The 12222-nt window shown below is 44.9% G+C and overlaps 2 protein-coding genes across 2 annotated transcripts in view; one reads left to right on the top strand and one right to left on the bottom strand.

The window, feature by feature from the left end:
* Positions 1 to 2901: 2901 nt before the first annotated feature.
* Positions 2902 to 4679, top strand: CEBPD (CCAAT enhancer binding protein delta). Its single transcript, XM_048508403.1, has one exon. The coding sequence runs from the start codon at positions 3173 to 3175 to the stop codon at positions 4109 to 4111; it is 939 nt and encodes a 312-aa protein (XP_048364360.1). The 5' UTR covers positions 2902 to 3172; the 3' UTR covers positions 4112 to 4679.
* A 2278-nt stretch (positions 4680 to 6957) lies between these two features.
* The window catches only part of SPIDR (scaffold protein involved in DNA repair), a 177920-nt gene continuing 172655 nt past the window's right edge, over positions 6958 to 12222 (bottom strand). Inside the window, exons 18-20 of the mRNA XM_048508338.1 lie at positions 11079 to 11193; positions 9529 to 9582; positions 6958 to 7567 (exon numbers count right to left, since the gene is read on the bottom strand). Coding sequence (XP_048364295.1) covers positions 7397 to 7567; positions 9529 to 9582; positions 11079 to 11193 — 340 coding nt within the window. The 3' untranslated portion in view covers positions 6958 to 7396. The remainder of the gene's footprint in view (positions 7568 to 9528; positions 9583 to 11078; positions 11194 to 12222) is intronic.

Raw genomic sequence — 12222 nt, 5'->3', positions numbered from 1 at the left:
CCAGTGGTTTCAGACAAAGCTCTGCCATTTCCATTTCTTGGCCAGGAAACTCCCCACTGCTTTCCATATCCATGGCCTGTACTATGGTATATTAATCAGTGGTACAAATGTTTAGCAAACCTTAGGCACCAGCAATATTTTTTTAAAAATACATCAGATAGGAAGAGAATAATTTGCCTCTCTTTTATCCTCACAAAAATCCTGTGTGGTAGGTTTGGCTGAGAATGTGTGACTGGACCAAGATGATTCAAGTTTTCATGGCAGCGGGGGAGCTCAAACCAGAGTTTCACAGGTCAGAGTCCAACACACTAACCATTACATATCCATCTTGCTATTTCATTTTTCTACCTCCCTAATGCAAGTAAGCCATTACGTAAGCTAAACACCATGTCCAGTGCAAAGTATGTTGTCTTTCAGGGCTTCCTAAAATTTTGTTACTGAGCACTTCCCTTTGTAAAGGCAATATTGTTTAAAGTCGGAAAGGCGGTATTAAGAACAGAGTGCTATGAAACTTAGAAGCCTATTTCTTTTTTAACAAACTGGCAGTGAGCATCAACCATTACAGTTTAAAGCAGTGGTGGGATTCAAATAATTTAGCAACCGGTTCTAGAGGTGGGATTCAAATAATTTAATAACTGGTTGTTTACAAGCACCATTTTAACAACCTGTTCTACCGAAGTGGTGTGAACCTGCTGAATCCCACCACTGGCTTAAAGCCCTTAGAGTTTCTCCACAGGTGGAAGGATTTCGTCATGGAACACAACTTTCTTGCCTCTCCTGCTCTCACAGCAACCTAAAATGCCCCCCCCCCCCCATTACAGAGGGCTGGGGACTCCTGTTAGGGGGATTTAAGACTGTATATTTAAAATATATATATTATTTGTGACACAGATGCAAAAATACTTTCATTTCAGCCTGATCCAATTCTAATTATCTTCTTACATTAGCAATCATGAGAAATTGTATTTGCTTTTTTTGTGTTCAGTAGACACGTTAAGGGCTAAAACTACCAGACCATCATTACATAGCCCAGAAAAGTTATTTCAGAATCAGCTTGAGTGATTAGAGTTATCCTGCATTGTACTTTCATTGGCCATATTGTGACAGTAGAGCCCCCTTAAAGTAGATAATCTGCAAAGACAAACTATGCTCAGGAGAGGATAGCTTGCATTATAAATGTGGGTACAATATTCATCCACAGGAGGGCAATGCTTCAACAGTTAAAGCACTGAAGCAAATGTGTGCATTGCTGAGATAAAGAGATTACTGGGCAGGGCAAATCCAACAAGAGGGCTTATCCCATGGCCAGAGTGGCTAACAAAATCCAGTTTTGCATTATTTCCATATAGTACAATTATTATTTTTTATTTTTTTTACAATTGAGCTGGGCGAGAGCTAGCGGACGCGATGGAGGAGGAGAAGAAGACCCTCTTCGCTTCCTTCGTCGCCATCTCATAGGCTTTCATAAACGTTCACATAATTATGTGAGATGGTGGCATGTCAGGGCCAAATTCTGGAGCCATCTGGCAAGGTAGTATTATAAACTTGCTTTTCAATGACTTTCACAACAGCTGAGATACATAACAATGTAAGTTCTGGACTATTCAGATCAGTGTCAAAGGCAAGACAATCCAGGAGGTTGGGACCCAACTTGTTGGTTTTTGTTTTAATGTCTTAACACTGAAACATACAGCTGACCTTTCCAAACCTACTGAGGCGCATCTACTGTCTTGGGTCCCTTCCCACAGAATCCTTTAAGTCTGCTTTGGCTGGAAGTCAAATGGATTTTTAAAAAAAAGGGTTTTACATACCTAAAGCGTAAAGTGCGACAATCCAGTTCAAAACAGGTTTTGGAAAACCTAGATTAAGGCTTCATTAACTGTAGGAGGATTGTGTTTTAAATGTGTGTGAAACTTTAAAAAAAACCCTGCTTACTTTAAGAAGCAAAAGTTTTACTATGAAGGCAAAGTTGTGCATACGAAAGAGACAGGGCTAAACTACGTCTCAGAAGTAGCCCTAGTCCGTAGTTCATGCAACTTTCAGTGTAACGATCCATGATTGGTCACCCGCTGTGTTCAATATCACTTCAGCTACAGTTTCACAGAGCAGCCTCGGGCAAATCCTTCACAGATCCCTGACCTTCCGCTGGCAAGGACTGCTAAATCCGAAGATGAGGGGCAGATATTGCAGGCAAAAGCAAGCAGAGTCCCCACAGCCTGCAAGTTTCCTTGGCTGGCTGCAGTCTCGCTCCCTCCCCGCTCTGCCCCTAAACTGCTGTCGGCTGGCTGACGTCTCCCTGAGATCAGCAGCTGCACGCCGCGCAACGCCGGAGCCAAGGGCCTGGGGGGCGGCTGTCAGGAGGCGCAAGGCCACCCCCTTCCCCAGAGGCCAGGCCAGGCCAGGCCGGGGGGGGGGGGGCGAGATGCGCCAGGAATTGGATACGAAGGCGTCTGCTGCTACGGCGCCGGCCAGCGAGGGCAGGAGACGGCGCTGGAGCCCGTGGGGCTGCCGAAGACTCCCGAGTCTGAGCTGAGGGCAGCTCCAAAGGCAACCCCACGGACTCCAGCGCCGTCTCTCGCACCGACTCTCCCCGACGGAGGAGAGTTCGCCCCCCCCCCCATCCCGTGTCAAAAAAGCCAGGACACAATAAGCGCTGCTTGAGCAGGTACCCCACCCCGAGCGGCCGGCCAGTGGGGTTTTCCCCTTCCCTCGGGCGCGCCCCACGACTGACGGTGGGGGAAGCGGCCCCTCAGGATCCGAGGTGGCAACTCAGAAGGGCGCAAAGCCAAGCTGAACAGCCCGCCCCGCGAACCCTCCCGCCCCCCTCCGCCTCCCGGAGTTTTCTCCGCCTCCCGGGGTTTCTCCAGCAACACCCCTCCTGCGCCGTCCCAAGGAGCAGGAGGCGGAGCCGCGCTCGATAAAAGGGCGCCGGGGAGCTCTGCACCATCAGGTTTCCCTGTCACACGCCCTCCGGAGGCTGCCGCCTGCAAGTAGCCCGAGAGCAGCAGCAGCAGCAACAGCGGCGTGACAGTCCGAGGAGACAGCGACGGGGCTTGGGAGCTAGAAGGCGGCGGGAAGAGACCAGGTGAAGCAGCCCCCTTCCCGCGCACCCTCCGCCCCGCAGGGCTCCCCGGGACTCTCTGCGTGCGCCCCCCCTTCTCGAGCGCTTCCAATGAGCGCCGCAGCCCTGGACAGCCTGGACTCGCTGTCCTGCTACCGGACCTGGTCGCTGGAGCCCGCCAATTTCTACGAGGCGAAGGTGGGCGAAGGCGGCAGGCTGACCGCGTCATGCAAGGTGAGCGCCGTGGAGGAGCCGGGCGGCATGCCCTCGGGGCCGGGCAGCGGCAGCCGCGACCTGGCCGAACTCAGCGCCGCCGCCTCGGCCATGTACGAGGACGAGAGCGCCATTGACTTCAGCTCCTACATCGACTCCATGGCGGCCGTGCCCAACTTGGAGCTGTGCAACGACGAACTCTTCGCCGACCTCTTCAACAGCAACCACAAGGGCGGCGGCGGCGGCGGCGCAAACTACGGGGACTACCTGCCGCCGGCCCCGCAGCAGCCCCAGGCGCCCTCGGCGGGCGGCGCCTTGGCCAGCCTGCTGCACGCCGGCCTCCCCCAGGGCCCGTTGCGGGGCGCCGTCAAGCAGGAGCCCAGCTGGGGCGAAGAGGCCTCGGCGTCGCCCTCCTCGCTGCTGCCGTCGCAGATCGCCACCTGCGCCCAGACCGTGGTGAACCTGAGCGGCCAGCCCACGCCGCCCACCTCCCCGGAGCCCGCGGGCAGCGCCTCGCCGTCCAGCTGCAGCAGCCGCTCGTCGTCGTCGTCGTCGGGCGGCAAGGAGCGACAGGGCAAGAAGGGCGTGGACAGGTTCAGCCCCGAGTACCGGCAGCGGCGGGAGCGCAACAACATCGCCGTGCGCAAGAGCCGCGACAAGGCCAAGCGCCGCAACCAGGACATGCAGCAGAAGCTGGTGGAGCTGTCGGCTGAGAACGAGCGGCTCCACAAGAAGATCGAGCAGCTCACGCGGGACTTGAGCAGCCTGCGGCACTTCTTCAAGCAGCTGCCCAGCGCCTCTTTCCTGCAGGGCCCCTCGGCCACGGACTGCCGGTAACCGGCCGAGGAGGGGGAGCCGCGGGCCGCCGGGCCAGAGACTTTGAACTTCTTTCAAAATACCTCACGGAGAGCCGCACAGAGCAGCGGGAGCTGCACGCGGAGGGAGGGAGAGGGGGGAGCGCGCGCGCCTCGGGGTGCAAAGGGCGCGCAACCGCGCTGCACGCCGAAATCGTGCCCAAGGTGCGCAGAGAGGCGGCGACTCTTTGCTGTCATGCCTGTTCTCCTCCCAGGGACACAGAAAGCAACAGGGGAAGTGGAATAAGCTGCCTTTTGAACGGACTAAGCCTGTGTCTTTAAACCACCGAACTTGCCAAAAAATAGTGAAAAAAAAGAAAAGCTGAAATGTTGCCTTTTTCTCTTTTCCTAAATTATTTTTGTAATGATATGGGTGGGGTTTTTTTCTACATCTTACTCATATTGATGCAGCTATGGTACTTTGTAAGAAATGATTTTCAAACACTTTTTATTGTAAGCAGCAAAAGGAAAAAAATAAGACTGAGCATGCTCAAAACTTTTATATCGATTTTTACATCGTTCCTAAAAAATAAAAAAAACTTTGAAATTTATTTTGGCTTATTTGTGGTGGTGAGGAAACATAATGGGGTAGAAGATCAATATACTGTTTCTTGCTACAGAAATGCTTAGAGCAATTAGGTGTTTGAATTCCAGCATTATTCAGTCAACAGCCACAATTAAAATGGAGTTCCAGCAGAGGCTACCCTTAGCTTTTATTGCAGTAATGCATTTGCTGTAATCCTATGCTAATTTGGATGTACTTGAGTTCAGTGAAACCAAACTGCCTTACCTGCATAGGACTGAGCAGCATGGGTGGCAACCAAAATGTCAAAAAGGTTAGGATTTTTGCCAATTTTTCCTTTCTTACCACAGGTCCCTACAATGTACCTTCCATTCCTTTGCAAAGGCCACCAGCCTCCAGAAACACTCTTGGATCCAACCCATTAACCCTAAGAGAGAAATACGAATCTTTTCTTCACCATATCTTTAATTCAGTTGCACCTGTATAAATTTATCCCGCTTGACATTATGCCTAAAATATTTAATTTGAATATTAGTATAATTTTTAATGAGACATAGAAACTACCATGCTTATGGCCAAGGACTACCATGTGAAATGGCAAAATTCCAATGGACTACTAAAAGCAACCTTGGATGTGAGCTTCATAGATGTTGGACACAATTTCAAACAGTGACAGTAGTTGTGCGCATGAAGACAAAGCCACAAAAGGTGACAAACTATGATCACATATTAAACATTATGGTTGATAGTAGAACACCTTCCAGGGATAAACAAACAATAGCAGTTTCTGGAACACAAGGCTAATTGTAATTCTTTAATATATCATGAATACATACCTAACAATAAACGGGGGAATACTGAAGGTGGGGTAGGGAAGAGCCCAGTAGAAAAACACTGGATCAAAGAAGGAATGTTCTTAAATTACAAAATTCATATTCAGAAGATCGTGAGCTATCTTACATACACATAGTCACACATCACACATCATTTTTGCAGCAGGCAGAAACGCTGGAAACTTTGATGGCAACATCAATCAAGTGCATGTCCACATAGAATATACATGTGAACATTACTCCTTCCCCAGAAATTACTTTGAGATGTCACAGGGTTTATTGACTAAAAATGCACCCTATGTAGCTAGAGATCTTTTCAGAGGTAAAGTGGCTAGATTCACCCAAGAGGAAATCTAACATATCTTGAAAAGAAACACATTTATTTGGAAATGTTCGTGTAGGGTTGCCAATTGGCATGAACAGAAAATCATCCCATCATAATAGAGACTTAATGGGATGCTCCTTCCCATGAGATATTATTTACCTCAATGCCAGAAAAAGTGTCAGTTGTCCATTTCCAGACATTGAGCCTCTAGTAGATTTTCTCCAGTTTGTTGGCAACCTGATAAGTATGCTGAGAATTCCAGCAAACTGAGCAGGGAAAAAGCTGAGTGTGAGCAAGAAGAAAATCCCATGTGTGCAGCTGCTTCCTGTTCTTTCCAAAGAAAACAATTCTTGCAAATGCAGAGTTTTGGATCAAAACCATTACACTGTCAGAATCCAACCAAGTACAATGTTCTTGAATTGTGCTATTAATTTGTTGGAAACATAAGGTGCTCAAATAATGTAGAAAACTAAGAAAAAGTTTGTGCACTTATCTATAAACCAAAATGAAGTTTAAAAATTATCTCACATGGTTATCATTAAATGAGTATAACTATTCTGAGTCCGTTATCTTGTTCTTTGCTTTAAATGACACTGTATAATGCAATATACACTTTATGGGAAGATTTTAAAAGTTGCAACAGGCAAAGATCTATGTATGTAAATGATTAACTTGGCACATTAGTGGAATATGCCCTTGACACTATCACATCAGCAAAAGGTAAAACACTTAACTCTTTGTAATATTTATTTCAATTTAGTAATAAATACAGATCAACATTACACCATGACATGTCAAGCAAACTGTTTCAATGCATATTATCCAATAAATAATTATTAGAACCTAGGCATTAATAAGCACAATCTTAAAATGTACAGTTCAGAACATTAATTGAAAACATCTTTATGAGTTAAAAAGCTATTCACATGTGGTTGTGGTTGTAGAAGTTTTTAATAGAAGTGTGGCCATGAAGTTCAGGTGGATCTTGTTCTACGTTTCACCTTCCAGATTACTGTGGTTGAGAGTTATTCAGAGGTGTATCACAGAGGGAAGTCTGTTACATACTGGACAGACTTCCCTCTGTGATACACCTCTGAAGATGCCAGCCACAGATGCAGGCAAAACGTTAGGAACAAGATCCACCAGACCACAGCCACACAGCCTGGAAAACCCACCACAACCAGTTGAATCTGGCCGTGAAAGCCTTCAACTATTCACATGTATTCATAAAAAACAGTCCCTGGAACTCATTACAAAAACCAGCTTTCACATGAAGAGTAACATTGCTGGAAAATATATATTTAAATCCTGAGCTCTGAAATGGCTTTTGACTGACCAGAAATAAAGATACAACGGGCAAAACCTAGCCAAATATTTATTTGCACTTTTAAGTTCCATTTATTTCAACAGAAGTTGAAATCTTAAATTCAAATGAAGGGGACTTTAAAATGGCTTGATGTGGGTTGGCTTATGCTCAGTACTGAATGCGAAGGAACCCCAACAATTTTCCAAGTCATCCCTCAAAAAATTTAACTCAGTTGATAGCATTTCTACAATCACATATGGTCTACCAGTAATACTTAAGAACTATATTACAAAGCTTGTACGTTGAGTTGCAGACAGAATTTCCCTTCTTTCTGCAGAAGGGAGAACAATTTCTTCCAGTCGCACACAGCTGGATGGGTGGTTTGTCACAGACTGGACGTAACAATATAAAACCCCCACCTCCTTTCCCAGCACACTCTTCACTTCATAACTCTGTAATGATAAAAAGCAGGGGTGTAGCTAGGGTAAATGGAGCCCGGGGCAAAATCTGAGTTTTGCGCCCCCCCCCCCCAATTTGGGCAGCATCCCTCCCCCACCACGACCAAACAACATTTTTTGCACCAGGTCATCTCAAAGTCACCATCGCATTATAGAACATGCCCCAACACACAAATCTGAACACACCCAGGGCTCCCTAGTTTAAACAACATTGGAAGTGATGCTATTTTGAAGCCAAGGAAAATTTGAGGGAAAGATTTCGTCAGGGGACCAATGTTTGTTTCAACAGTACCAAACTTTTAGGCTATCTTCTGAAGACTCTCCTGATGAAACCACCCAGGTTTAAAGGAAGTTTCGGTTCAGGAAGCCCAAAGTTATGGACCCTCAAAAGGGTAGCCCCATCTACCATTGGGCCCCTTATTGAAACAAGGATGGAGCTTGGGGTTCATAACTTGGACTCCTTGAACAACCTTCATTTCAAACTTGGGTGGTATCAGCAGGAGACTATCCTTATGATACCACCTAGGTTTAGTGAAGTTTGATTCAGGGGGTCCAAAGTTATGGACTCCCAAAATGGGACCCCCATTTACTATTAGCTCCCATTGGAAACAATGGAGGATGGGGGGTCGCTTCCATTTTGGGGTCCATAGCTGTGGACCCCTGAACCAAACTGCACCAAACTTGGTTGGTATCATCAGGAGAGTTACTACCTTGACAATAGTCTGAAATTTCCGGTGCCAAGCAGCTCAAAACTGCCAAATTCTGCAGGCCAAAATGGAAAACCCCGTGAAAAATAGAAAAAAGCCACTTCAATCTAATCCCTGTACTCTTTGGCGCCACCACAAGGTGGCGCCTCCTGCACTTCGTCCTCGATGTCCCCATGAAGCATTTTGATAAAAAGTATTCATTAAACAAACAATCCTGCACGTTTCGTTCTAGGCAGCATATAACTCAAAGATACCAAGTGCAGGGGACTCTTCAAATAAAATGCTTTAACCCTTTTATTGCTCCCAAAGCAAAACATGCATATAACATCACATAAGCACAACTGAAAAGAAGTGTGATTTAACATCTGAAGAATACAGAAACACAATATTTGTAGCTAGCTAACAGTATCATCCTAAAGAGAGGTATTCCAGTCTAAACCCATTCATTTCAGCGGGCTAAGACTGGAGTAACTCTTCTTAGGATTTTATTTGTTACGGTAGAAAAGTATGAACCTGCTATTTTTAATGAACGTTTTTAGAGAATCTAGGTGACCATTCCAATGGATGCTTGTGATAATTCTGCCATGCTCTTGGTCACTGATGTGTTAGGAGGGGCAGGTTCTTTTCTCCTGTGTCATCCTGCCATTCAGTTCTTCAGTCTACATGAGCTTAATTAACAATCAGAAAGGGGAATGTGTTGAGGCTGGGCAAGCTGGTGGTTTAAGTGAAACGATCAGCATTACAGTCTGCGTGGTATTAGGTCACCAATTTCAATCTCAACGGGTTGCAGCCATTAAAATGAACGAACGCATATTACTGTATGGCATACTTTTGAACAACCTCCTTTCAGTCTGATCAACAACATGTATAACCAGAGTTTCAGCATATGGTCAAATGATCATGTGACCACACAAGTTTGATAACTCATCTTCATAAAACCATAATCTGCCTCCAGTCTCAGGAAAAAAGGACTAAAAATTAAGTAACCAAGTTGTGTATTTGTTGACCCAGAGCACATTTAAGTGAATTCAGAAAATCCACAAAACCAATATCTAAGGAATATTTCTGAGATGGAGGCAGCTTCTTAGATCAAGAGACTACTCAGTAGATATATATGTTTTATATAGACATAGTTGTGTTCACAGATGTTAACCTCTCTAACTCAAAAAGCACTTTAAAGTACAGTCCCTTTATACCAGATTTACAGAGCTTTGTTTCTTTAATAAGCATACTTTAAAGTATACATACCCCATCCTTAGTGAGGGAAGAATTCAGAAGCAAAGAAATGGTCCTTTGCAGCAGCTGATGTACAAAAAGCAAAATGACAAAACAGAGATCAGTTTAATGTGTAAATTCTGGTCTCATATTACAAATGGCAGCATTTACTAATGATGAAAACAAATGTAAGATGGCATTTGTGCCTTGGGCATTTGTGCCTAAAAGCTATAGTTTCTTTAAGCCATGCACAGGTCAAATAATCTGACACAAAAAATGTCCTGAATGGCACTGCAGGGGGATGGGGAAGATTATCTGTCTAGCGTCTTTTAGCAGATCATAGAAATATTATCGGACAGTGAAGAAGCCAGTGAAACAGGTTGGATATGAATGACGAAGGTCTCAGTGTCCTTCAGTCATGGTGCAAACTGGGGAGTGGTCAACTCACTATCTTCCAGCTGCTACAAGGCTTAAATCTAATAAAAATATTAACCTTTCTTGAGCCTTTAGGACTGGGAATAATGCTGGATAGAGTTTTAAATGCTATCCCATAGAAGAAATGGTAGTTCTGGGTTCATAAAAGTCCACAGAAAGGGCATCAAAGTTGTACAGATCAACTGGTTTGGTCTCTCTGGGGCTTGAACATTTTGAAAGTCATTATTTCACAAGGTTTTCATAAGTCAGCGTGGTGTGGTGATTAAGAATGATGGACTCTGATCTGGAGAACCAGGTTTTTTGCCACTCCTCCACATGAGTAGAGGACTCTTATCCAGTGAACTGGATGTATTTCCCTGCTCCTATACATGAAGCCTGCTGGGTGACCTTGGGCTAGTCACGGTTCTCTCAGAACTCTCTCAGCCCGACCTTCCTCACAAAGTGTCTGTTGTGGGAAGAAGAATGGAAAGGGGGTTGTGAGCCTCTTTGAGAATCCTTTCAGGACAGAAATCTGGGATATAAATCCAAACTCTTATTCTTTCAAAGCAGTTTTTGGGTTGATGGCCAAAAGTACCAAACAAGCCCCACTCCCTAAGACAAGGCTGAGGACTCTACATGTTTGGGGAAATCAATATGAAGAAAAAAAATGACTTTGTAAAGCATGTAAAAAAAATTAGAAGTCCTGAAATACCAACCAAATGAAGATTTAATATGCTCCAGAAGGGTTGAAATGCTGACAGCAATTGTAAGAACCTCAAACAAACATATATCACTCAAACAGGAAGGAAAACCAGTCCGCTCAAGATCCTTTGAGCTCAGAGGCACCTGGGGGGTGGGTAAGATTTCCAAATTGTTCCCCTCTCTTGCAATTCCTTGTTCATTCTTAAGGGTCTGATCTAGGGCAGGATCCTCCACAGATCACTCTAAGTCTAACACCTTTGACCAATTAACTGATATAATTGGAATTACAATGTACCACAAACAAGATCTGAAGACAGTGTGACTCTGAGGATCTTCAGATTCGCAGCCTTGAAGAAAGGCCTAAAGAGAACACCTTTCTTCAGCCAGGGCTGTTAAAGAAGTGGAAGATTGTTTTCAAAGCTCTTGAACTGAAACAAAGAGCCTCACTAGGTCCAACTGAAGCATACCTTTACTTTTACTGTGCAAAGCGGTAGGGATTGACAGTATAGAAAGACTTCCAGGTGCATTTTGAGAGCTGGAGAAGTTATGGTTTCTGAACATTGGTTGCAGTATAGAAATGCTCTGAAATGCACGAGAACAGGCAAAGTCATATAAGCACATGGCATCACACTCCCATTTATCCCTCCGTCCGCTTCAAAAGATCAAGACATGTTATCAGCCTTCTTGGGATGACTTTTGATTCCAACTGGAAGAACGCTTATCTTTTCATTTCTATTATTTATGTATTTTCAATCTCAAACTTCCTCCAAGACGTTCAAAATAGTTTACATGGCTACTCCCTCCCCCCTTGTACTCAAAATATTTGAAAGTTGCATTAGGCCATTTGCACATGAACTATTTACTCTCTGCTCAATTATGCTGGAAAGTCGGGGGGGGGGGGTCCTGCTTCCCCACAGCATCATAGTGTATTTGTTGTTAGACTTCTTTCTAGCCTTTCTGAAACCTGCATTGCTGCATGGATGGCAGCCCACCCACACAGCAGCTATTTTCCTTGCCTTTTTTCCCATGGCAGCTATTTCCCACCCATCATTTTTTAAAATAAGCATCTGAATACCACTAATCACTATACCAATATAACAATCTGCGTATCGGGTTCTTTGAATGTCCAGATTTTGTTTTTTTAAGTCTCTAGTCCTTTTTGTTGCCAATATATAAGGCGAAAGGATAATGTCAGCAATTAAAGGGGTAGAGACTTAAAATAAATAATTAACGCTGATAATTAAAGAATCCGATACACAGACTATTATATTGTGATAGTGGTTAATGATAATTAATTGCCGATTTTTTTTTCAATTGAAACAGCCCCAGGGGCTTGGGTGGTCACAGCCAGGGAACTGAAGGAGGGAAACCTGATATGTGGAAGCCCTGCTGCCATTGTGCTGTATTGGCAGCCAAAGGAGAAAGAGGGAAACAATGGAAGCCTGTCCCTGTGTGGAAAATACCACATACTACTGTGTAGAGATTTGTGGCTGGGTAGAGATTTGAATTCAGATCTCCCTATTACTAATGCAAAAGATAACGACGACTCCATGCCGGCTCTCAAGTATGACTTAATGTGTCACAATTCCACCCAGAGGTACGGGAAACAAG

Source organism: Sphaerodactylus townsendi, linkage group LG09 (genome assembly GCF_021028975.2).
Source record: "Sphaerodactylus townsendi isolate TG3544 linkage group LG09, MPM_Stown_v2.3, whole genome shotgun sequence".
Lineage (NCBI taxonomy): Eukaryota > Metazoa > Chordata > Lepidosauria > Squamata > Sphaerodactylidae > Sphaerodactylus > Sphaerodactylus townsendi.
The sequence above is the reverse complement of the archived record's forward strand: the minus strand, read 5'-3'. Positions and strand labels throughout refer to the sequence as shown.